We start from the raw sequence: 27305 nt of genomic DNA, 5'->3' as shown, positions 1-27305 counted from the left end.
GTACAAGACACTCGCAGCCATAAAACCAAAATAAAACCGAAGCAACGTTGTAACAAATTCAATAAAGACTTTATATAAAAAACAAAAATACACTTTTCTGAAAGCTGCTGCTGCTAAGTCACTTCAGTCGTATCTGACTCTGTGCGACCCCATAGATGGCAGCCCACCAGGCTCCTCCGTCCATGGGATTTTCCAGGCAAGAACACTGGAGTGGGTTGCCATTGCCTTCTCCATTTCTGAAAGCTACCTTCCTATAATCTCTATCTTATGGAAGACAGTCAGGGACATTACAAAAAAAAAGGCCTCTGGAGAAAATGTGTATTATAAAATTTAACTCTGCTGAGCAAAAACCAAACAGAGAGCTAACCTCAAATTACTGGTTTTTCCTTTAGGTTAGGTTAATAAGAGATGGGAAGCATCAAAGCTCTGGGTAGAGAAGAGGGCATTAGCAGTGCTGCTATAAGACACAACCACTGAGTCGAGGGGAAAAGACACAACTAAGGAAGCACAATTCTGGGACCATTCTGTGTAGAAGCCGTCAGCAATAGAGTATAACAGACAGAAGGATTGGCTATCACCTCAATTTCACCCAAACCACACTCATTCTTTCAATCTTTCCTATCTGTGGCACTGATACCACCATCCCTCTGCTTACGAATCTCTTGCAGTCTTTGGCTTCTTAATTTATTGAACAAATCAGCAATTTCTATTGATTCTTCCTTTAAATGTTTCTCTTCTAAGTTCCAATTTGGGGACCTCCCTGGTTGTCCAGGGGCTTCCCTGGTAGCTCAGTTGGTAAAGAATCTGCCTGCAAATCAGGAAACCCCAGTTCAATTTCTGGGTTGGGATGATCCCCTAGAGAAGGAATAAGCTACCCACTCCAGTATTCTTGGGCTTCCCTGGTGGCTCAGATGTTAAAAAATCCACCTGCAATGTGGGAGACTGGGTTTGATCCCTGGCTTGGGAAGATCCCCATGGCAGCCCACTCCAGTATTCTTGCCTGGAGAATTCCATGAATAGAGGAGCCTGGCGGGCTACACTCCATGGTGTCGCGGAGAGTTGGTCACAACTGAGCGACTTCGACTTCACTGGCTGTCCAGAGGCTAGAACTCTGCACTTCTGCAGCAGGGGGCACAGGCTCAATCCTGGTCAGGGAAGCTCTGCATGCTGTGCAGTGTGCTCCCACCTCTCCTCCCAAAACTATACAAATTCCACTTTGGGACTTTATTATTTCACACCTGAGCAAGTGCAAGACTTACCAAATGGCCTCCCTACCCTTTGCAAATCACATTAATCACTACTAAATTCGACCTAGAAAGTCAAATTCTTGTGGGTTACCTGCCTCCACACAGTTAGCGAGCCTTCATAATTAATAGGGAAAGTTCTTTTTTTTTTTTTTAAATTTTATTTATTTATTTGGCTGCTCCGGGTCCCAGTTGCAGCACGTGGGATCCAGCTCCCTGACCAGGGATTGAACCTGGGCCCCCTGCACTGAGAGCTCAGAGTCTTAGCCACTGGACCACCAGGGAAGTCCAGGAAAGTTCTTGAATTCATTTTCTGGGCATCAAAATTTTCTAGTCTCAGTTGAACTCACCTGTTTACTCCTATTTGCTAGTACTCACACATTTTATCCTGATTATGGTTTAATATGCAAAGGTCCTTTGCACAATTCCACTTCTGTACCCTTATTCACACTATTTCACCCATCTGGGCCATTTTCCCATTCCTTGTTGCCTATGCATACTTCATGCATCCTTCAAATCCCACTTCTTTTCAGTAAGGCTGACCAAATGCTCCAATTAGAAGAGACCTCTTTTTCTGAACCTCAAAATAACGTGTACTATCATAAATTGTTTTTGTTTTGTTACTTTAATACAGGCACATGCTTAAAAAAAAAACTCAAGAGGATACAGAAGAGTATAACCCACCCACTAACCCCAGCCCTACTCACTAGTAATAGCTTCTTGTGTATTTCTCCAGATGTCTCCTTTGCATACAAAAGGATGCAAATATATGTGTGTGTGAGTGTGTGTATGTATTCTTTTACTCAGCTGAGTTCATCATACTACACATCCTGTTGTACAACTTCCTTTCTTCCATTCTTAATCAACTTTATAAAGGTATTGAAAACATACCCATTTTAAGTGAATAAGTGAATGTGTTTGATAAATGTATAAATCCACATAACCATTATCATAAAGACATAAATCACTGCCATCATCCCCAAAAGTTTCCCCATCATGCCTAACAGTCAATCTCCTTCCTCCATCCGTGGGCTCAGACAACCACTGATCTGGTTTCCCTTACTAGAGATTGATTTTGCATAGATGACTTTTCTAGAATTTAATATAATGAAATTGTTCAGCATCTACTTATTTGTGAGTTTCCTTCTTATATAATGATTTCTAAAGCTGCTTACAGTGTTTGGCTGTTATTAATAAAACTGCTATGAATATTTGTGTACAAGCTTTTTTTTTTTTATGACATTTTCATTTTTATTGAGTAAATACCTAGGAATGAAATTGTTAGGTCATATGGTAAATGTATGGCTAACTTCATAAGAAAGTGACAGTTTTCCAAAGTAGTTGTACTCCTACAATCAGCGTAGGAGTGTTCGGTTGCTTCATATCCTCCCAACACTTGTTATTGCTGCTTCTGCTGTTAAGTCACTTCAGTCGTGTCCAACTCTGTGCAACCCCACAGACGGCAGCCCATCAGGCTCCACCGTCCCTGGGATTCTCCAGGCAAGAACACTGGAGTGGGTTGCCATTTCCTTCTCCACTGAATGAAAGTGAAAAGTGAAAGTGAAGTCGCTCACTTAGAAGTCGTGTCCGACTCCTAGCGACCCCATGGATTGTAGCCTACCAGGTTCCTCCGTCCATGGGACTTTCCAGGCAAGAGTACTGGAGTGGGGTGCCATCGCCTTCTCCGACACTTCGTATTACTGATCTTTTAATTTTAGCCATTTTGATAGATGTATAGTAGTATTTCATTGCAGTTTTCATTTTCATTTTTCCCACAACTAGCAATGTTGAAGTTATTTTTACATGTTTATTGGACATCCAAATATCTGCTTTTATAAAATGCTTGTTGTCCTTTTACAACTTCTTTATAAATTCTAGATAGAAGTCTTTAATCAGATATATATATTGTTATTTTCTTCCTACAACTTGATTTTTTTCACTTAATCTAATATTTTTAGTTTATCTTATGATATGTAGGTTTTCTCTGTCCAGGCAAAGGCTTTCCTTTATAAAATAATGTGCTTTTTAAATTATCTGAATAATTTAGCATACTCTTAACACTTAATCATTTAAAAATATTTGGCGACTGTCTCTTTAGATGTGGGAGTGATGCAATAACATTTACTGAATGGTTATTTTGTGTCGTGTTTTCCCCTAAGTGTTGCATTATTTAACTCTCACATAAACCCTTAGAGATAACTATTTCTTCAATTTACAAATGAGGAAACTAAGTATTAGAAAACTTAGATATTTTGCGAGGAACATCCAACTAGAAGATCAATGCAAATTTCTACTCACAGGGTCAAATTTTTCCTCTTCTAAACTTTTAGAAGTCTCACTCTTTTCTTCATTTTGTTGTTCAGCATATCGCAAAATCCATTCTTTCATATTTACTTCCAATTTTTTTTCATCCTTTTTTGGCTAGAAAAAAAAAACAACAAATATCTGAAAAATCAAAATTAGAAAAAGATGTCAAAACTATCATCAAGTGTCACTGCTTTTATAATTTCTTTACACTCAGAAACAGTAGACACGTAAGTCTCAAAAATCATAGTGAAGGACAAATGAGTGGAACTCAACACTACTTTGTAAGTCTAAACTTACATAGTTCAAAGAATCCATTTACATAAAGAGGCAAAAAACTGACAGAACTGTGAAAAACCTGTATTATTCCTTAACAGTGGTTTTGTGCAGATGCTGTTTCCACAAATTTTTTTTTTAAGCTTTACTGAGGTCTGATACATTAACAATTGTACATATTATTGTGATTTAAACTATTTTATATATATATATATATATATATATACCCTCATCATTTTGATGAGTTTGGACATATGCTTATATCATGGATGCTAAAGCTGAAGCTCCAATACTTTGGCCACCTGATGTGAAGAACTGACTCATTGGAAAAGACCCTAATGCTGGGAAAGACTGAAGGCGGGAGAAGGGGATGACAGATGATGAGATGGATGGATGGCATCACCGACTCAAAGGACATGAGTTTGAGCAAGCTCTGGAAGTTGGTGATGGACAAGGAAGCCTGTTGTGCTGCAGTCCATGGGGTTGCAAAGAGCTGGACATGACTAAGCGACTGAACTGACTGATACACCCATGATACCATTACTACAACCAAGGTACTAAATGTACCTGTTACTTTCAAAAATTCTTGAGCGTTCCTTTGTGTGTGTGTGTGTGTGTGTGTGTGTATTGCTGTGGGGAGAGGCATGGTTGTGGTAAGAAAGCTTAACAAGAGATCTATCCTCTTAACATATTTTAAAGTACACAATACTGTTCTGTTGACTACAGGCACTATGTTGAACAGCAGATATCTAGAATTTATTGATATTGCATAACTGAAATTTTATTACCATTATGCAACATTTCCCCATTTGCCCCTTCTCCATTTAGCCCCTGGTAACTACCATTCTGTTTCTATGAACATGACTATTTTAGGTACTTCATGTAAGTGACATCATGTAATATTTGTCTTTCTGTGACTGGCTTATTTAACTCAGCATAATGTTCTCTAGGTTCACCCAGGTTCATAGATGTTTCATGATACGCACAGTATTTGTGTGTAATGCCCTAAGGAAGTACACCTTCCAGTATTAATGCCTTTCTGTAACCCCCTTCCACGAAGATTTTGAATTGGCCACATGACTTGCTTCAGCCAATGTGACATCAGCAACAGTGATACAAGCAGAGGCTTGATAAAAATTTGTACACTGGTGTTTACTATCTTGAGATACTTGCTCTTGGAAGCCAGATGTCAAGTAAGAAGTCTGACCATTCTAATATCAAAATGTAAGGGGAAACCTAAACTAATCATGTGGAGACAGAGATGCCTTGCTAGCAAGATCCCAGCTGAGGCTCTAGTCATGTGAGTAAATAAACCATTTTGGATCTTCTAGCCTGAGGAGATACCTCTTGGATCAGACAAACTGCCTAGCTGAGCTCAGTCCAAACTGCAAAATCATAAGGAATAAAATGTTGGTTTAAGTCACTTCATTTTCGGGTGGTTTGTTATGTAGCAATAGATAATTGAAATGACAATGCTAATGAATTTGCCAAACCCATTAGACATTTTCAATGAGTAAAAACATAACGGCAACCTAATACTTATACTCTTATGAACTGTTACACATGTTTCACTCGATTTTATACTTTAAATGTTGAATTCTTAAATTACCATGATCTTAGGATCTTCTTCCCGCTTTTTGGTTTTAGGTTGCAATGGAGGTGAAATAGTGGCTTGCGTTTGAGGATACTGGAATTTTGGCCTACTTTTAGGTTGTTGCTCTTCAAATTCCTGACTGAATCCTTCAGGAAGCGCATCTTAAGAGAAATTGGGATAAAAATAATGTACATGATACAGAAAACATACAAATACTTATTAAACACATGCATAAAACCTGTCTAGACAAAGAGCACTTAACTTTCTTCTACTGTTCATCTTCTAGGAATAGAAATCCTACAATGAAAGTTGTTTTATTATCAAACCAGTGGGAACACTCTCTAGACGATAACCAGCCCACCTCAGTTTGGCCATTGCACCCTCAAAGTGCTAGACGCCTAAATTTTCATAAGAAAATCTTAACTCTCCCCTCCTCCTTGGTTGCATGTGGTAGCAGCCTTAATCAGTCATAGAAGCAATTCACATTCCAGAATCTTGCCAAAGATTACAGCCTGAACCCTGTGCTTAATTAAATATTATTTACCCAAAGCAAGATAGCCCTAATTTCTAAACCAAAACCAGGTACACAGCCTGACAGGTTATAGACAGTTAAGAATATGCTGTATAATGTGCACTGTAAAATGGCCATTAACAACTGAAAGCAACACATACAAAAATAATTTTTTCTTGCACAGACTATAATCCTTAAGAAGAATACACCAAAAAGACCAGAAAAAGGGTAAGAATATTTTAAAAATAATTATAACACAGTGAAAAAAAATTTAAGTGCAAACCAAAAGCTTGCTACAAATATCATAAACACAAATTATTTCAAAAGGTTTTATAAACTGAAAGAATGTTATGATAATACTGCTTACCATCTGAAAGGTTTAAACAGAGCCAATCCAAGGCAGAATGAAGATCACCACCATGTAAGAGTGTGTTAGTCATGGCATCTTCAATGTCCTTAGTTTTAAACGAAAATGCTTGTAAAGCCATGTATAAATCCTATGGAAGGGAAATGTGAAAAAGCCATTCTGTCAATTTTCTGTTTTTTCATTACTAAGTGTATTCTCCCATTCATTTTAAAACAGAAATTCTGACACAAATTATAACTTCAAAAGTATCTTTTTCTCTTTTTTTCCAGTTTGAAGAATTATTTTATTTGAGAACTAGAGAATTTGAGAACTACAGAAAAATAAAAAACGACCAGGAGAAATTGCTCATATTCTCTCTATCCAAAGATACTGTCTGCAATGCAATGTGGGTCCTTCAGTCATTTTTTTGTGATTTTTTTAAAAACAAATTTTATTTAACATTGTAACTAAGCATCTTCCCAAATTATTAGAAATTGTTCATCACTTGTAATAGTTACAGAATATTCCACTGGATAGATATACCATAATCTTGAGAGTCCCCTGGACTGCAAGGAGATCCAACTAGTCCATTTTGAAGGAGATCAGCACTGGGATTTGTTTGGAAGGAATGATGCTAAAGCTGAAACTCCAGTACTTTGGCCACCTCATGCGAAGAGTTGACTCATTGGAAAAGACTCTGATGCTGGGAGGGATTGGGGGCAGGAGAAGGGGACGACAGAAGATGAGATGGCTGGATGGCATCACTGACTCGATGGACGTGAGTCTCAGTGAATTCCGGGAGTTGGTGATGGACAGGGAGGCCTGGTGTGCTGCGATTTACGGGGTCGAAAAGAGTAGGACACGACTGAACTGAACTATACATTTTCCTACTGGTGCTCACTTGGAATGTTTTCTTTTTCTTAAATCATAAGCCGTGCTTCAATGAACGTGTTCATATAAAAAGTAAAGCTTTTTAATGTACTTTCTAAAACATTTTTAGATCTGGGCAAGACTGGGTTGAAATTCAGACTTTTTATTTTGAAAGTGAAAAGTGAAAAGCTCAGTCGTGTCCAACTCTTTTGACCCCATGGATTATAGCCCATGGAATTTTCCAGGCAAGAGTACTGGAGTGAGTTGCCATTTCCTTCTCCAGGGATCAAAACCAGGTCTCCCACATTGCAGGCAGAGGCTTTACGTCTAAGCCACCAGGGAAGCCCTTTTTACTTTGCTAGTAATTAACAACCTCAGGCTATAATTTATATAATCCTTCTAAGCCTCAATTTCTTCATTTGAAAAATGGGGCAAAATACCTTCCAGCATTGGTGTGTCAGAGAAAATGTAAGCAAAGTGCCCACTACAAGTCCAACAGCATTTGGGGGATGTAATTTTCATATCACTATTTTAATGTGTACGCTTACATTTGGCACTTCTTCCTCATTTTTGCAGATGGAACTAATCTACATGAAATTTCAATGGAAGTTGAAAAGTCAAGGGAACACTCTTACATTGCTGGTGGGAATGTAAACTGAAACAGCCACTATGGAAGATGGTACGCAGACTCCTTAAAAAGCTAGGATAAAACCACCATATGACCCAGCAATCCTACTCTTAGGCATATACCCTGAGGAAAACAAAACTGAAAAAGACACATGTATCCCAGTGTTCACTGCAGCACTATTTACAACAGCTAGAACACGGAAACAACCTTGATGTCCACTGACAGAAGAATGGATAAAGAAGCTGTTACATATATACAATGGAATACTACTCAGCCATAAAAAGGAATGCATTTTAATCTGTTCTAATGAGGTGGATGAAACTAGAGCCCATTATACAGAGCAAAGTAAGTCAGAGAAATATAAATATCGTTACTGACACATATATATGGAATCTGAAGAGATGGCACCGATGAATTTATTTTCAGGGCAGCAAAGGAGAAAGAGACAAAGAGAATGGACCTATGGACAAGGTGGAAGGAGAGGAGGGAAAAGGTGAGATATATGGAGAGAGTAACACAGAAATTTACAATATCATGTGTAAAACAAATAGAAGATGGGAATTTGCTGTATGACTCAGGAAACTCAAACAGGGGCTCTGTCACAGGCTGAAGGGCGGAGTCGGGAGGGAAATGGGAGGGAGGTCTGGGAGAGAGGGGACATGGGTGTATCTATGGCTGATTCTTGTTGATGTATGACAGAAAACCACAAAATTCTGTAAAGCAATTATCCTTCAATTAAAAAAAAATTTTTTTTTAATGCTCCACTAAAAATAAGTAACTTTAAAAAAAGGTTTGCAAAATACCTGTAATTTTTTGGCAGTAAGTCTTCCAGAAATCACTCCCTTGTTATTATTTTGCTTTTTGTGTTCATTTATCACTCCAATAATTTTTTGCTCTAGTTTGTTATTAATTACCACCTATTGAGACCAAAAAGATAGCATCAATTAGAAGATGAATTACTAAATAACATTTAATAATTAAATAATTAGAAGGAATCCGTTTTCTATATCCCAGAATTTCAGCTGAAATCAGATACAGCGATTATACTGGAATACCATTCATTGGATCACATTCCTATCACATATTTTAAGAAAAAATGAGGTATGGTAAAAACAACATCTGGCAAGACAAAAATCCTTTTACAAAGCCTCTTTAAGCCATGTATCTCATGACAATGTCCTTGGACCACCCTTATGTTGCCACCACAGAGACAGATTCCTAAGCCTTATTAAACATACTGAATCTGAATCCTTGGGGAAAGAACCCAGAAATGTGCCTTAACATAAAGCAGCCTAAGCACATCTGCCTGAAAGAATGGATGCGACGCTAAAAGAGGGGCAAATCAATTAAAGTAAAAACTTGTATTAACATAAATTGTACTATTAGATTACACACACTATTTTCGCTTCTACTGTTTGTCTTCAATTTTTTTCCTACTGGCCATTCTATCTTCTGTTGTTTCCATATACTTAACCTAAGATTACATAACAATCTACCCTCAAATATATCTTCCTTTGGTCACATCTTTAATGAATGCTCACTATGAGCAATGCACAAAAACATACTTTAGGAATTCAGTCTAGCACAAGAAACATATAGAAAAAGAAACTGTAATCCAGCATGTCATTATTAAGAAGACATAAGAAGGGGAAGTAGAGCTTTCTAGCCAGAGAGCCTATGGACAAAAGTCTGGAGTCATAAAATCTTATGGGATTTAGGGGAACAATGAGATGTGAACTGAAATTTTAAGTGGAGCAGAGTAATGGAGAAGGCTGGAAAGGTATTCCAAGTCAGATCTGAAGGGATGTGTATGCTAGACTTAGAAGTTTGGACCTTACCCAGCTCTTCCTTAATTTCTTAGAGGCTCTCAACAGATGACTTAATTTTATCATAAAAGTACTTTTATCATTTACTTTTTACCATAAAAAGTATGATTTACTTTTTATTTCGTATAGATGAATAATTATTGTACTGTTCACAAAATTTAAAATATCCCATCATTTACTTACATTTAAGAGTACAAATTTTTTTTTTAAGTAACATTTCTTGGAATGACTCAAAACATGGGTACTCACTTTCAAAATAGATTTATCCAGATTTGCAGGACCACCAGAATCATTTGCAGAATTAAAACTGTAAATTTTCGGACCTATACATAACAGACAATAAACAGGTAATTTAATGATCAATATCCATTACACTATTTTAATTTTTGTCTAAAGATCACTAAATATTAAATATTTGATCTCAACTCTTTCTTTTCCACTTTACCAAATAACCCAATACAGAAGTCAGCAATACTGCTCAATTTTTGAAAACATTTTACTGTTTAGCATTCTCTAGGTTAACTAGTTTCTCACAGAGTGCAATGCTTCAGCACTTAGCTGAAGGAAGACCTCTTAGAGGATATTTGATTCCTGGCAGAGAAGATGGGTAACTTTGAAGAGAAAAAGGAACTGGGAGCACCTATCATGTCTCCTGCTGAGTACAAGGTTGCTGTATCAGTGTCCAAGGCTGCTGAAACAAATCATCATGGACTTGGTGGCTGAATACACAAACATTCTCTCACAATTCTGGATGCCAGAAGTCCAAAATCAAGGTGTTGGTAGGACCATACTTCATCTGATGGCCCTACATAACTCTTTTTTCTTGCTTCTTCTGGCGATCCCAGGTGTTTCCTGGCTTGTCTGTCTTGCTCCTAAAATGGGCCTTCACATGGCCTTATTCCTTTTGTCTGTGTCCAAATCTTCCTCTCCTTTCTCTGGACCCTAGTCACTGGGCTTAGGGCTCTCCCTAAATCCAGGATGATTTCATCTTGAGATCCTTAACCATAACATCTGCAATGATCTTCTTTCCAAAAAAGATCATATTCTGAGGTTCCAGGTAGACGTGAGCGTTTGGGTGAATACTACTGAATCCACTATAGTTGTCAAATCTGTTCCAGTCAATAAAAATACTATATGTTATCAGTCTTCTAACAATGACTAACCAGGAGGGAATAAATTTTATTTTCAAACTTTGGTCTCATGACCTCCTTCTCTCTTAAAAATTACTGAAGATCCCAAGTACTTTTTGTTTATGTGGGTTATAATAGTGATATTTATCACATATTGATAAAAGAGAAAATTTTAAAAACATTAATTCATTGAAAATAAATTTTACTATGTGTTAAAATAAGTATTACTTTTATGAAAAGTTTTTTACTAGATAAAAAAAACTGTTTTCTACTTTTGCAAATCTCTTAATGTCTAGCTTCTGCATTTAATCTTCTGTAAAATCGCACATCAAGTAGTCACTGTACATTAGTGAGAATATATAAATGAAAATGACAAATAACATTTTAGATTATGAATATAGTTTGATCTCATTAAGCCTCAGCTAGAAAGGTGTCAATAATTCCCCAGGATCCCCGAGCACACTTTTGAGAACCACAACTATATAAAAATCATCCTAGAATTGTACAAAACCTAGTTACTCTTTGTTTTCAGTTAGAGAAACCTAACATTTTTTCACTTAGAGAAACCTAACATTAAAGAGTTGCTTATTATAATTTTAAATTCAAGGATTTTAGTCTCTGTTGACTTACATTGGGTTGTTCATTTTAAGACACTAGTAAATATGTTAAAAGATAGTAAGAATTCTGGTATAGTATGGTTTTCCTCATCTTCTGGTCTCAGACTTTACCTTAATCCTAGTAACCTTGTTCATAAACTAATGTCAATGGTAATAAAGTACATATCAGCAGTCTTTAATCATTTCTGGGGGTCTTACCAGTTGTAGTAAATTCATTCATAAATTTAGCATACTAATCAATCCCTAAACCCATGCAAAGGCAACCCACCTCCCTCCCCCTACCACACACACACCCAACCATTAACCTTTTCTATAGATGGATGTTTCATTACCAAGAGAATACTGAGAAACAGTTCAAGGTTGACGTGTTACTGTCAGAGGTAAGACTGTAAATTCCTTTAGTAACTTTTGCTTTATTTTCTTTCTTGTTTTGGCAATGCCACACCACTTGCAGGATCTTAGTTTCCTCATCAATAATTGAACTCTGCAGTGAAAATGCCAAGTTCTATTCACTGGACCATCAGGAGATTCTGGATTGGTTTTGTTTTTTAGTGAATTGAAGATTGCAGTCAGTTCTCATTTGTCTCCTCCAACCATTGCACCTAAAACATCCAATCATCACTTGCTTGAGGTCAGTTTATACTGCAAACTTCCAGAGGGCAAATAAAAGAAGATCTAAGTCCCCAGAACATCAAGAGGGGAATGAACATTCATACTGCTGTGCATTCCCTGAGTGTCAGTCAGGGTCTCTGAAAATGGTGTGCTTTCATTTTAATCAATACTCTGAGAAACTGAAGTAATAATGAGATCATGCCAGGGATAATACCAATTAAATCAAGTTAACCAGTAAGGCCCTTTCATTTTCAAATTCTTCCTAAAACATGCTAACAAATGTTTTTTAATCAATACGAATAAAAAGTCCAAAATTTGAGGTGCATTTTAAAACAATCTGAAACAAGTCCTTCTAAAATGTATTTATACTTCCTGCCATAATACTACTACAATAAGCAAAATTCAAAGCATTTCATGATGTAATATTTATTATGAATATCTATTATTGTGCCAAGAGGCTTGCAGAGCCTACCCAATTCTCTGAGACTCTTAATTTGGTCTCCTCTCCTATCAGCTAGCCAACTTTCAGAATAGAAACCTAACAGCTCCCCAGTCCCAAATTCTGTTACTTAGGAAGGAGTGATGGCACCAGAAGAAAATAGATACCAAAACTTGGACATGAGTAACCCTATTTTCAAATACAATCCTAAGTCAACAGGCCATGGAATAAAAATGGTCCCCATTCTTTTGCCAAGTAACCTGCATAAGATGTATGACAGTTACCTTTTTTGCTGTTTAGAAACCCTTCTCCAAGTTTTGGTTTTGTTTCAGAAGAAGGGAGTTACTGGAAATTTGACTAGAAATAAGGAAGTTAGTGTGCAGTACGTATCTTCAAGGCAAATGCACTAAGGATTTCAATTTATAATGACTACACATGGACAATGGAACTTATGTAACTGGCTCTCAGAAATACTTATTAAAGCTGAAGCACAGAAAAACTAAGTAATTTCCTCAAGAGGACTCAGTGAGGAAGAAGAGGCAACAGCCAGAATCAGTTTCCTGTTGCCCAATACTCTTAGAATATATTCCTTTTACACAGTATTGCATTTTACATCATACAGTGATTGTAACCATCTACCATCACTGAGACATTCACTGTGAGATGCTGATGCTAGTGATCGGTGGATTGAGGCACCCTGGCTCCCTTCTGCAAGAGCATCCAAATCAGCCAAGAGATGCAGTCAGGAATAAGACCCAGTCTTGTCCTCACAGTGCTTTTCTCATGAAGTAATTAAGCAACTAATTATCCAAGTAAGCTATAAAGAGGAACTACAGAGTATCTGGAGAATAAATGAGAGCTAGCTGACATAATCGAAGCAGTCAGGCTGTCTGAGGAAGTCCACAGAGCCACTGCTACCTGACTAATCCTAGCTAAGGTCTCTTCCCCATTTAATACCAACACCAGTCCCGGCTCTTTCACCCCACCCACACAGACTGTCTTCCTGCTTCATTTCAAGCTCCCATCTTAGGGCCTTCACCTTTGTTCCCTAAGCCTCACTCTCTCCAGATGTAGCTGGTTGCTACAAATCATCTCAGCAGGTTTCCTCAGAAAAGCCATCTCTGTTCTAAATCAGACCGCACCACTGATTTATTCTTTACCAAGACACTGTTTTCTTTGATGGCACTTTTTCTGTTTTATTTTGGTGACCTTAAAAAATATTTATAATGGCTTTCAAGACATCAGTCTTATTTCCCTCTTAAGATTTTAAGTCTCAACTAGGTTTAATACTTTTCATAAACACAAGCCTTATGGTTGTAAGTAGCCTCCACCAACCTTCAGTGATATAAGCAGTAATCTCAGTCTGTTCTGTTCTTATGGTATCCTCTGTACCTCAAATCTTGCCTGGCACATAGCAGCTCTTCAAGAATTATTTGATAAACAAAAGAAATGAAAAAACAGAAGTGGAAGAACACCTAGAAGTGTGCCAAGAACTATGCTGTAGCACTAGTCAATTTCTACCTGTAGATGAGAGTTCAGTTTTGAGGACATATGCTATGTACAATTCTTCAAATTGTTTGAAAAGACAGAGAGAGATGGAAGGGGAGGAAAATACTAACATTTACATTAGGAACAAAAAAGAGTTTAGAGATAATTTTTTCTGTGTATTTTGTCACTTTTTCTTCCAAGTAAGCCTATTATATATAATATAAAAATATCCAAACAGAAAAAAGAAAACAAAATCATGTGGCAATCATATTTTATTTATCTGCTATATATACAGATATTGATTTATGGTTACATAAAATTCTCTACAAATTTGGTAGATAACCTCTCATGTTCTCTCGATTTTTTGGTCTTAATAATTTCTCTGATTTGTCCTTGTCACTTATCCAAGAAATTTTTTGGATGACTATATTCAGAACATTTAAGTAGAGATTGAGGGATATTAATACATATCCACGAAACAGTTCTTACCTCCTATAATTTTGTAGGACAGATAAAATATGTAATTCCTCAGATCTAAATATCAAAAAGAATGATTCAAACAATGATACACGAGCTGTGGAATAGGAAGAATTTAAAAAGTAGTTGCTATCTGAGGTGGGTATTACAGGATTCTGGTAGATAGTGTTGGGGATAGAAGCCATTCCATAAGAGAAAATGGCAAGAATCAACACAAGGAGGCAGAAAGCCAACAGCTGAATTTGGGGCAGTGAAAACACAGAGAAAGTGTTACAGGTGAATACCAGAATTAGTTTCCCTGGTGGCTCAGTAGTAAAAAATCTGCCTGCAAAGCAGGAGATGCAGGAGACCTGGGTTCAGTCCTGGGTTGGGAAGATCTCCTGGAGGAGGAATGGCAACCCACTCCAGTATTCTTGCCTGAAAAATGCCATGGACAGAGAAGTCTGGTGGGCTATAGTCCACAGGCTCACAAAGAGTTGGACATGACGGAGCATACACACACAATACAGGAACTAGTAAAAAGGCTAGAAAGGGTGGTCTTAGATACAAGCTGAATCGTTGGTACTTTATCACAATGTCAGTAAAAATGCTGTAGAACAACTTGGGAAGTGATATAACCAATGCAGTGATTCTGAAGATCAATCCAATACTTCATGCAGGACAGACTGGAGGAGGAAAAAAGAGCACAGCTAGGGAGATCCATTAGAAGGCTGTGCCATACTCCACAAATTCATGAGTGCCTAAAATGAGGTGTGAATAGTATAAATCAAAAGTGAAAAGGGGCATACATGGAAGACAAATAAACAAAGACTATATGGAGCTTGAGAACTGACTGGATGTGAAGAAGAAAGGAAGGCATTAAAATATAACTACTGACATTGAATAAAGAGGAATATGGAAAAACAGAAACAAAGAAGTCACAGGAGAAGCTAGGTTGGGAGGGAGTAATTAGCCATGTTATTAAATCTGACATGCTCACAAAATAGGGCCAGATCTCCAAATCAGTGTAGAAATGGCTGACTTAAGCTTGGAATAAAGACCACGACTGGACGTGCTGATTGAGGAGTCACCTACACAGGAGAAGATAGAAGTAACGGAAGTAGATGAGTTCTTCTGGAAGAGCTGGAGAGGGAATCATACTGTAAGACTGACACATTCAGCAAGTGTCACATTTTGGGTTTGGGGGACTGGGAAGCCAAAGAACACAACAAATGACTATTAGAAAGTTCAAAGAACTCAGAGCAATAGCACGAAAAGGAAGAGACTGATTCACAGAGTAAAAGTGCCACAGAATAGTCCAGAAAAAATACTATGCATTTCTAATTGCAGGCATAGCAATTCTGTAGTTAAAAACTTATGATAAGTTGCAGGACAAAGAATTATTATTCATTTTCTAAGTGAAAGTTTGTTACCTGCCTACTTCAGTCTCATCTCCTTTCCTCTTTAGGCAATGCTTACATTCTGAGTATCTCAAAGGCCCATGCTCTTTCCTGACTCAAGATCTTGGCATGTAGTGTTCCTTCCTGCACAGAAATACTATTCTCCCCATTTTTCATGGAGTTAATACCAATCCATCCCCCCAATACCATCACTTTCTCAAAGACACCATCCAATACTCCTCTTTTTTCCCAGTAAAAATCAGATTACCCTGTAAAATTCTCTTTCCTAGCGACACTTAACAATCACAAAGCAATGTCTGTGTCACTATTGCCATTACACTGGCAAGCTCCAAGAGTGGTGATTTATCTATTTTGCTCATCCCATACACGGAGGTTTTCAATACATATTTGTTGGACGAATATTTCTGCAAGAACAAGCAAATACGCTAAGCAGAAAAAAATAGCGTATTAATTGTCCATCTTTTGAAACCAGCTGTAAAAGAGGTCTGTTGATCTGCAGCCAGAACTGGCAATCTCCAAGATGAATTATCAAACCAAAATGCACAAGAAGCAAAAACGCATTGCTGCGATAAAGATCGCTGACAATTTTTATACCAGATTATACCCATATGCATTGGAGAAGGAAATGGCAACCCACTCCAGTGTTCTTGCCTGGAGAATCCCAGGGACGGCGGAGCCTGGTGGACTGCCGTCTATGGGGTCGCACAGAGTTGGACACGACTGAAGCGACTTAGCAGTAGCAGTAGCAATACCCATAATCGGGGTGTAAGCGCTGAAATTCTTATTAAGTACTGATTTTTCCATAACACGTGGAAACGCTACATCGTGGCTGAAAATGGTCTGAGAAGCAAGGAGAAAAAGGGTCTGGCTCTGGGAGGTTAACAACTCCACACACTACTCTTTGCATTCGCCTCGCTAGAGGGTGGCTCAGGACCGATCCCTGCAGAAACGAGAGCTAATGCAAATTTTTTTTTTGTTTCTTCTCAAGGCAAATGGAGGTTAGGTGGGGGGACGCTACCGTCGGAACTCTGGAGGCCCGAACAGCCTACACTAATCTAAAACAAGGCTACCAGATGGGGAGACAGTAGCTCTGGGTGTGAAATAAATTTTAAGATCGAGGGTCTGCCCACGTGCTAAAGCTTCTCCCTCGGGACTGGCAGTTGAAGCTCCGGAGGAGTCCGGGGCCTGACCGTTCATACCTTGCTTGACCCGGGGCTCCCTGGTGCTGGCAGCGGCGGCTGGGGCCGGCCTGGACACAGGCTTCTTGTTTTGGGCCTCCCCGGTAGCTCCGGCCTCGGAGGATTTGGCTCTGGAAGCAGACACGGCAGCCCGGACCGCCGCGGCCCCCGGCGTCTTGTGTTTCTTGTTCTTGCCACCCATGTTGCAGCTGTGGCAGAAGACCTCTCCCTATCCAGCTACCGGCACCACTCCCGTACGGCCTCCAAAAGATCTTCACATTCCCCCTTTCCCAAGCCGCCACCTTGCGCCCTCAATCCGGGCTTCTCGGGCCTGGACGACCGCTGCTTCGTAATTGGTCGGGCTCGCCAAGATCCCGCCTCCTCTCCGCCCCAGGTGTCCGCGGCGTGCCGGGAATCCTGGCCGAGGTCCCTTCTTAGCCACGGATGTGTTCTTCCGCCAGTGGGAAAGGAAAGATCAGAGGAGAAAAAGGAAGCGGGGAAGAAGTCTCGGCGACTGCGTTACTCCACTAATTTTATCACCCGCGGGCCCCCGTTGAGGCTTCTCGCAGCCTCACTGTCGTCACTGTCGGTGCGGTCGCGGAGCATTGTGGGTAGGAAGGAAATTGGGTCTCGCCGCTACGAAAGATGGCTGACGCTTTCGGGGATGAGCTGTTCAGCGTGTTCGAGGACGACTCGACCACGGCTCCTGGAGCCAAAAAAGACAAGGAGAAGGGGAAGTGGAAGGGGCCTCCAGGGTCTGCAGAAAAGGCCGGGTAAGGAAGATGATCCCAGTGTTAAAGGAAGAAAATCGTACTGTCTTTTGAAGACCTCGAGAAGTGGGGTGGGTGTAGGGTGTTCATGATAGGAGTAGGGAAGTGAAGGGGGTTGAGAAAAATGAAGAGGAAGGAAGAATGTTGGTTTGAGGACGCTGGGTCTTGGCGTTTCCCGGTGACCGCAGGCAGCGTGGGCTCCTGGCCCTGCAATTCCCTGATGCCGGCATGAGGCCTGACTCTGCGCCTGCCTGAGTCTACCCGGGGGGTCGTGAGGGCATGGCAGCTTTTTCTTAGCTTCCGCACCCGCAGCACCAGCACCAACTGGGCACAGAGCCTTTAATACACGAAACGAACCACCAGTTGCGTAAAGGGTTAAGAGGCTTAGAAACTGTGACTTGGAGAGGACAGGGCAAATAGCAGCAGAAGGGAGAGAAATTCAGTCTCCAAGCTGGAGTTTTCTTGCCCATAATGAGATGATAGCGCCAATCACTAGGGTTTTGGTGAAGATTAAATGAGATAGTATGTGTAAAGCGCCTAACAGTGCTTAGCATATATTGGATTCTTAGTGGCTGGCTTTCTTTGATTTCATTAAGAAAAACTAAAAAATTACTGGTCCCTGAAACGTCAATTAAAATAAGATGATTCCTTAGTAATGAACAAAATTTACTCTTGACATTGGAGGAAGATACCCAGTAGATGCTTGAGTTAAGTTAGACATAATTTTACTTTCAAGGAATTTTTATTTGAAGTAAGGAAGTGGAACAGATACATATTTTGAAGAGTAGGAGATTGGAATATAATAAGCTATTATGTACACTGAAGTGCTATTAAAGTTCAGAAAAGTGGTATCTGTTTGTGGTGTCCAGAGAGATTTACATGCAAGAAGCTATCCTAAGTTGAGGAAATGATTCCTTATTGATGCTGAGATTTTTTTTTTTTTTTTGGTAGCACGGATTGGCCTAGAGGAAGTGTTTGCTTAGGACTACAAGAGATAAAGCAGAGGATATAAATTGGTTTTAGATTATGAGGAGCCTTGAATAACAGGCAGATGACTTTTGATTTTATTTTTAAAAAAACCCAGTGTGTGTGGGGGGGTGCGCCCATTGAACATGTAACTTGGTAACTGGAGAAGTAGAGTGTTAGTTTAGATAAATTAATTTGGTAGCATTTGTTGATATGTTTAAAGAGGAAAGGCACTGATAGTAAAAGTAAATTAAAAAGTATTTAAATTGTCTAATTATGAGATTATAAGGACTTCAGCTCAGGAGGTGACAGAAGGAAGGAAAAAGATATAAAATGTTGTAAAGGAAAAAATTGACAGGCTTAATTTAAGGAGAACAATGGAAAGGGGGGTCAAAAGAGATGTTTTGAATTTGGATATCAGGAAGAAGAAAAATAGGGAAATTTATAGGTGATTTTGATTTGAAAATTAATTTGGCTCAAGGCAAAGTGAATTGATGATAGTGTATCCGTATTGAAGCAGTCCATTGGGCAGTTTTAATTTGGATTTGAAGTAATACCAGAACTGAAGGTATGTATCTGGATGTTACTTGAATTGGTACTGTTTGAAGTGAAGATTTCTCTGGGAATGTGTAGTTTTCATACACATGACAGAGATTATAGGGACATCAGAACAATCAAAGAATGTGAAATGTCACATGTAAGAAAGAATGACAGAAAGGAGAAAAAAAATAGTCTTCCTCTGTCATTAAGTTAGAGGGTTTAGTAGTTTTGGATAACTTTTCAGGGAAAATGAAGAAGGACAGATTTTTGGTTTTTTCCCAAACAGAAGTAATTAATTTCTGTAGTTTGAATGGGCAACTATGATGTTATGAAGATGCATGCATGCGTGCTCAGTTGCTAAGCAGTGTCCCACTCTTTGAGACCCAATGGACTATAGCCCGCCAGGCTCCTCTGTCCATGGGTGTCTCCAGGCAAGAATACTGAAGTGGGTTGCCCTGCTCTCCAGGGGATCTTCCCCACCCAGGGATTGACCCCATGTCACTTATGTCTCCTGGATTGGCAGGTGGGTTCTTTACCACTAGCACTGCCTGAGAGGCCCCTGTTACATCCCTAAAGTCCTTTATTTTACAAGTCTCTTTTTCCCTTATGCTGTTGATTTCTTCTGGAAGCGTAGATGAGAGGAGAATCCAGCTCATTTGTCCTGTATAGTTTTCCACATCCTGAAATTGCTCTTATACTATCATTTAACTAGCTTCTCTATTCTCAATTATTTACTACAAACTGTCCTTATATTTAGAGCTGAACTATCCAATGTATAGTAGTCCTCACCCCTTATCTGGAGGAGAAGGCCCCGACAGAGAGTGAGATGGTTGGATAGCATCACCGACTCAATGGACATGAGTTTGAGCAAACTCCAGGAGATGGTGAAGGACAGGGAAGCCTAGCATGCTGCAGTCCATGGGGACATGGCTTAGCAACTGAACAATCCCTTATCTGAGTGGGATAGGTTCCAAGAGCTCCAGAGGATGCCTGAAACCTTGGAGAGTACCAAAACATGTATGTAGTATTTTTTTTTTTAATGTAATACTATCTTTGAAAGCATAATTTATAAATTAGACATGATAAGAGATTAAAATTATTAATAATAAATTATATCAATCTATAAGTTGAAAACTTTCACCTTTTCACTTAAAGTAAGCACTTGACAGCTTCTCTTTGGCTCTCAAAATTGCCAACATCACTACTTTTGCAGCTTGGGGCCATTATTGAGTAAAACAAGAATTACTTAAACACAAGCACTGCCATGCCAGTTCAGTGATCTGAGAACTTAGACACTAAGTGACTACAAGCTGGATGCTGTGGGCATAGGGATGATTCGTGTCCCATGTGGGATGGAGCAGGAATGCACAAGATTTCAGCGTGCTGCTCAGAAAGATGTCCAGTTTAAAACTTACAGATAATTTACCTCTGTAATTTTCCATTTAATATTTTTGGACCTCAGTTGACCCAGGGCAACTGAAGCCTTGGAAAGCAAAAACACAGATAAGGGGAGACTGCAGTAATAGCTACTACCTACCAGTAGCTGTTGAGCACTTAAATGTAGCTAATCAGAATTGAGATGTGTTGTAAATTGAAAATATACACTGTATTTTGATGACTTGATATAAAAAATATCCAGTAGTTCATTTTTATTTTTATATATTGAAATTTTAATATGTAGTATATTTGAAGTTAAATATATTAAAATTGGCTTCTTTTGAAGTTATTTTTATATGGTTACTAGAAATTTAAAGTTATGTCAGTAATTGCATGTATATATCTTAAACAGTACTGATGTAGAGACTTGATTAGCTTCAGATTCAGTTGTTTAGATAAGAATACAATATTAAAGAATAATAAAAGTCTTCTGAAGGAAAATATTCCACCATGAAATTAGGTTTTAAACTTGTCAAAGTTATAGGAACTATATTTCTTTGTTTTATAGTTATCATCAACTGTTAGTAGGTTTTTATTACAATGGTTTGGTTGATGCTTACTAATTCAGACCGAATAATAAAATGTTAAAATTAGAGGAATCATAATTATCATTTAAATGTCTTCTTTTACTGAAAGCCAAAGATATTAATGGCTTGTCCAAAGGAGATTCATGTAAGTAATATGGGATAACTATGAATACCTATTCCACTAAATTGAGAGTGAGATGTTTTACGTATGTCAGGTTTTGCTAAGCATCAAAGAATAAACTTCGTTATAGAAAGATTATAGCGTATAGATCAATACTAGTATTCATTGGTTCTTAAAAAAAAAAAAAAACTTTTCTATTGAAATAAAACATGTAAGAAAGGTGTGGAAGTCATGGGACAGATTTTTATAAAGTGAACATGCCAGTGTAACCCCATTTGGGATGAAAAGTAGAATATTGTAGAAATCCCTCCTCTTTTTCCCCCCAGAAAAGTGACTAACATGATAACCACATGTGTTACTTTTTTTTTTTTTCCTGTTTGTAGATATAATGTAAATGGATTCATATATGTTATTTTGTGTCGAGCTTTTGCTCAACATTGTAAAATTCTTAACTGTAGCTCCAGCAGTACTTTTCAAAGTATGATTAAGTTTTGATGTGGGGTCAGAGGAATATTCCCAGTTATCTGAAAAGTCTGCTCCTTTTCAACTACATCAGATTGGATTTTTCTTCATATACTTAAGCCAAAAACCATATCACAAGTTGAAATAGATGAGAGTCCAGCTGTCTTCTATTAAGCTAGACATTAAAGGCACTTGGAGTAATAGAAAACATTGCCATTATTCTCATTTAAATCTTTTTGGGGAAATAACTTATTTTCTGTCAAAAATGTTATTTATGTTAACTTCTAATAGGTCAGTTATGCCTCAGCATTGCCTTGTGCTCAGTCTTATCCAACTCTTTGCGACCCCATGGACTGGAACCTTCCAGGCTCCTTTGTTGATGGGATTTTCCAGGCAAAAATACTGGAGTGGGTTGCCATTTCCTCCTCCAGGTGATCTTTCGCATCCAGGGATTGAACCCACGTCTCCTTTGTCTCTTTGCATTGAAGGCGGATTCCTTACCCACTGACCCATTGGGGAAGCCCTAACTTCTAATAGTTATTGGCCATTTTAAAATGAATAACTTAAAATTTTTTCAGTTTTAATAGTTAATATGGTAACTATCAATAGATATGACTACATAAACAAAATTCCTTTGAATACTGAATAACTTTTAGACTGGAAAAGGATTCTGAGATCAAAAATTTAAGAGTCTGTGATACTGTATAGTCTGATTTCCATTTTCCTGTAATTGTTTCTGAGCTTCTTTTCATATGCTTATTGGTGATTTGGATATCCTCTTATAAAGGGCCTGTTCTAGTCTTTTGCTCATTTTTAAATTGGGTTATCTTTTTAAATTTGTAGTATTCCAGTACTTTAGATTTATTTGCCTTTTGTTATATGTGTGTTTTTTCCCACTTTGTCTTTCCTCTTTTTTTTAATTAATTTATTTTAATTGGAGGCTAATTACAGTATTGTAGTGGTTTTTGCCGTACATAGACATGAATCAGACATGGGTGTACATGTGTCCCCCATCCTGAGCCCCCCTCCCACCTCTCTCCCCACCTCTTTCCTCTCTTAATAGTACCTTTTGATTTACAGAAGCACTTAGTTTCAATGCAGTCCAATTCATCAGAATTACGTTTTGATTAATAATTTTATGTCATTTAATAAAGCATAAAGATAGTTTTCTTGTTTTATCTTCTAGAGGCTTTGTTGTTTTTGCCTTTTACAACTAGATCTAGTATCTATATTGATTTTTGTGTAAATGAGCAGAAGGGTCAGATTGAATTACCCTATGGATGTCTAGTCTACCAAGCACTGTTGATTGTCACTACTTTTAACCGGTAAATCCAACCACATAAAAATTTTTTTCTCCAAAATACTGATATTATGCCATTAGAAAAACATTAAATGTTTATTGAAAGTGCTCATGTAAATGTATAACAATGTTTTATAACTTTTAAGAATATTGTGTTAGTAGTTATGTTAATGTGATAATGTGAGTTGCAAAATATTTTAAAAACAATTTCCAAGAAAATATGAAATGAAAAACAAGTAATGTTCAGTTTTATTAGTTAAAATTAGAGTATTCTGGGCTTTAGCCAGTTTTGGTTTGTAACATCTATTTATGTGACTTTTTCTGGTAATAGTGTATATATTTTACAAAGATAATATTTTATGGGAGTTGCTCTTAAAGTAACAAGTGCTGTTTCAGAATTCATTCTAACTTGTTTGCTTTTCAGAAAATGTTTTGATGGTAAATTACAATCAGAGTCAACTAATATTGGAAAAAACAAGAGAGATGCAGACTTCGAGGGTGCTGATGAACCTATTTTTGGAAAGAAACCCAGGGTGGAAGAGTCAATAACTGAAGATTTAAGGTAGTATTTCCACTATCATAAATGTTGGTAACTCCGGATGGGTAGTTATTTGAAGTTTTGAAAGTTGCTTATATGTTGTTACTTCATGAATGTGTTTGTTGACATAGAGAGATAAAGGTAAATATTCTTTATATATTCAAATAGACATATAACTAGAATGTTTATCTGTGTTTGGGGAAATGGAAAACAGTATAGAAAAGAAAGATTTTTAATATTTTTGAATCCAATTTTAAGAAAGAGGATCACTGGAAGTGTGGGATAAAAGGAAAGAATAAAACTGACTTGAGAAGGAGCATTAGGAGGAATTAAATTTTCACTCTTGCATGCAGCAGTAGAGTGGCTATGAATCTTAAAACTGCTGTCAATGAGGGAGACCCATGGGTATCTGAGGTTGAAATAGTTGATGTTTCTCTCATTTCAGAAGTTGAAACTTTCTAGATATTGATGCTGGTTTCTTAGATTGACCTGTTTCCTATTGTTATGATCATCCTGACTTTGCTTTTCCCTCCTCCTTTGCCGTATTCTAGCTTGGCACTACAGTGGAAAATTTACTCCAGTGGTTTTTTTGTTTGTTTGTTTTTTTAACCAGTTAGCTGTTGTTGTAACTAGCAAAAGTAGGTACTATAGATGGTGATAGATGTGTCCCTGAAACATTTAAGCTGCACTGTTTGTCCAAGCTAGTGGAATAGGTTACAAAATAATATTGACAATTTAAAATCATTGTTGCGTCTTGTAGTAACCCTTGAGTTTTACCCAAAGTATGATTATTGATTTAAAGTAAAAAATCAAAAGTATAGTCAGTGAGAGGATAATAAATCTTGTGCAGAAATACATCTATTTTTCTTTAATTTATTCACAGTCATGTCCTTTAAGAGTCTAAACAGAACCTAGATGAGTAAAACCTAGGATTCTGCTGAGACTAAGGAACACTTAAAAATTATAACAACATCTGTATTAGGCTAGTTTATTTTATACTTTCTATCATATAATGGTTTTTATAAGCATCTTTGTGTTTTGAAGTAATGATGATGCTTTGTAGAGGTACTTTTTATTTAAAATAGTCACTGGAACTAAGTTAACATAATTCTTTGAATAATTACGTGGAGTCTATTTGTTTTGTATTTGTAATAAGAGATGCTAGCTGATCATTTTGAATTCTCAGCCTATATAATTCTCAGTAATTTATCAATATTTTAATGTAATTTTAATAATTTTTTTTTTTAAGTTTGGCTGACCTGATGCCCAGAGTCAAGGTACAGTCAGTTGAAACTGTCGAAGGGTGTACACATGAGGTAAGCACAAACAGTGTGTGATTAAGTTGGTGGTGTAAGTGGGATTTTGCTTTGGATTATCTAGTCTGGTGAGCAAGGGGTTTAGCCTCAGGGCTTTGGAAACAATTAGTAGCTTTTCTGCAGAGTACACAGTCTAGTGGAAGGAGCTGGGGCTTTGTATTCACATACTGGCAGTGCTTTTCCTAACTGCTGCTGCTAAGTCGCTTCAGTCGTGTCCCACTCTGTGCGACCCCGTAGACGGCAGCCCACCAGGCTCCCCGTCCCTGGGGTTCTCCAGGCAAGAACACTGGAGTGGGTTGCCATTTCCTTCTCCAGTGCATGAAAGTGAAAAGTGAAAGTGAAGTCGCTCAGTCGTGTCCAACTCTGTGCGACCTTATGGACTGCAGCCTACCAGGGCTCCTCTGTCCATGGGATTCTCCAGGCAAGAGTACTGGACTGCGGTGCTATTGCCTTCTCCGTTTCCTAACTACAGTCTTGGGTAAATTTCTTAACCTCTGATGTCAGTTTTCTAATTTTTAAATTTAGAATAATAAGATTTACATCATGGGGTTGTTCTGAAGATTATATAAGAAAATTAGGTAAGATACCCAGCACAGAGTATGTATTTAGTACATGTTCATTCCCATGCTCCTGAAGTCAAGTAATAGTGATGTTTTACAGGTCCTGTGCTTTTTTCATCTTGCTCTGACAACCGATACATTGCAGTTTCATGGTTTCGCCACTAGATGGTGGTCAAGGATAGCTTGTGGTAACCCTTTATCACTGAGAGTTTATGAGCCGAAAGGACATGAGGAAATTGTAGCACTAGTTCTTCCTATTAAGCCCCCTTGCCTTTACCATGTAACCTGAGGAGTTATTACTACAGATAGTTGGGAAATCTTACTAGAAGTCTTTATTGAATAAGCAAAATAATTCCAGGTTAACGAAAATTGCTTTTGATGTAGATTTGGAGCCTTTTTTTTTTTAATACTTATTTTTTTAATTGAAATTTGCTTACATTCCTTTAGAATAGCACTTAGTTTGGTGGGTATAATATCCATTAGATCATACATTTAACACTTACGTGAGACCCTCTTTGAAGCTGTGGTCTTAAAAAGATGGGAAAGAAAAGCCAAACACAAATTTAGCTCTCAGGAGGTCAAAGGTTCCTTCTGTCCTCCTTCATGATTATCCTCAAACCCCACATCCTGTTATCTCCTCTCACTTTTTTAGCCGGTCACCTTACCTTTCACTTTATCTAGGGGTTCAAAGATACCGAGTTGGAGTCACATCCACTCCAAGGAAAAGGCACTGCCCTGTTTAGGCTGAGGAGGGCTGCTCCGGCAGTGTGCTTGGTCGTATCTTATCCTGCCTCCACAAAGACTTGGATTACTCCGTTTTCCCTTGACTGTTTTTAGTGTTTCCTTTTCTGTTTTCCTTTTCTTATCAGCATACGAATATTTAAAATCTTCTCTTTTGTTATATATTTTCCTTTTAACTACTGTGTTGTTTTCTTCATCACCATTGTAGTTACTCGTTTAGTACCTATCTTTTGAACGCCAGGCACATTTTATTACTGACTGAATATAAAGAGAAACACCACACACACACACACAAATATATATATATGGAGTCCGTTTTTTTCAGAGGTGTTATTGATTGCTCTGCTTAGAAAATCCCTGCTCGACTTCCTAGCCTCCAGTCATCTTTTAGTCTACTGTAGTTAGGTTTCTTCTTTCTCCATGTCTTTCGAACTATTCTGGCAAAAATCGCCAGTAACTGATTGCTAAGTCTATTTGATTTTTGATTTTTCTGTTGGTTTTCTTTTTTCTGACTCCTTAGTCCCTGTAGGTTTCTCCTCTCCCTATCTGTCTTATGTTAGTGTTACACTGTTTTCAGAGATTAAAAATAAAACTGATTCTTATACATGTGAAAACACAATTTGTTGTTGTTGCTATTAAATCTCAGAGATGTTAAAATCTTAATTGCTTTGTGTTAATGTTTTTTGTTCATGTCATAGCGAGTATCAAGGAGAAATGTGAGGGAAGTGAAATTGGATCATACCATGATTGAGGATCTAGTCCCAAGATTTTCAGATTCAGAAATTTGATTTTGTCAGTGTGCCAGCGATTGTGCTCTTTAGAACAGTCACTTTGGTACTCATGGTATAGTGTAGCAAAAGAAGGACATTTCCTAAAATTAATGGATAAGTAATCCTCTTACTATCAAACTACCTGGGAATCAGAAGCTACTTAGAAGTTTCTTAGAGTCATAAAAGTAGAATATGTAGTCTTAAGGAAAAGATTGATGAAAACTATTCCTGTCCCCCAGAAAGGTTCATTCACTAATAAAAACACCTCTTGAATTTACCCTTTTGTAGTGTGTACTGGATAAGCTTCCAAACTCTGC

The 27305-nt window shown here is 37.9% G+C and overlaps 2 protein-coding genes across 2 annotated transcripts in view; one reads left to right on the top strand and one right to left on the bottom strand.

The window, feature by feature from the left end:
- Window positions 1-17356, bottom strand: part of DHX29 (DExH-box helicase 29) — a 47313-nt gene extending 29957 nt beyond the window's left edge. The window contains exons 1-6 of the mRNA XM_061393516.1: window positions 16962-17356; window positions 9849-9922; window positions 8577-8690; window positions 6297-6426; window positions 5434-5579; window positions 3543-3665 (exon numbers count right to left, since the gene is read on the bottom strand). Of these exons, the coding sequence (XP_061249500.1) occupies window positions 3543-3665; window positions 5434-5579; window positions 6297-6426; window positions 8577-8690; window positions 9849-9922; window positions 16962-17142 (768 nt within the window). The 5' untranslated portion in view covers window positions 17143-17356. The remainder of the gene's footprint in view (window positions 1-3542; window positions 3666-5433; window positions 5580-6296; window positions 6427-8576; window positions 8691-9848; window positions 9923-16961) is intronic.
- A 229-nt stretch (window positions 17357-17585) lies between these two features.
- MTREX (Mtr4 exosome RNA helicase) overlaps window positions 17586-27305 on the top strand; it is a 91233-nt gene continuing 81513 nt past the window's right edge. Inside the window, exons 1-3 of the mRNA XM_061393517.1 lie at window positions 17586-17713; window positions 23488-23625; window positions 24851-24917. Coding sequence (XP_061249501.1) covers window positions 17586-17713; window positions 23488-23625; window positions 24851-24917 — 333 coding nt within the window. The remainder of the gene's footprint in view (window positions 17714-23487; window positions 23626-24850; window positions 24918-27305) is intronic.

This window comes from Bos javanicus, chromosome 20 (genome assembly GCF_032452875.1).
Source record: "Bos javanicus breed banteng chromosome 20, ARS-OSU_banteng_1.0, whole genome shotgun sequence".
Taxonomy (NCBI): Eukaryota; Metazoa; Chordata; class Mammalia; order Artiodactyla; family Bovidae; genus Bos; species Bos javanicus.
Note: the sequence above shows the minus strand (reverse complement) of the source record. Positions and strands in the feature narration are given on the sequence as shown.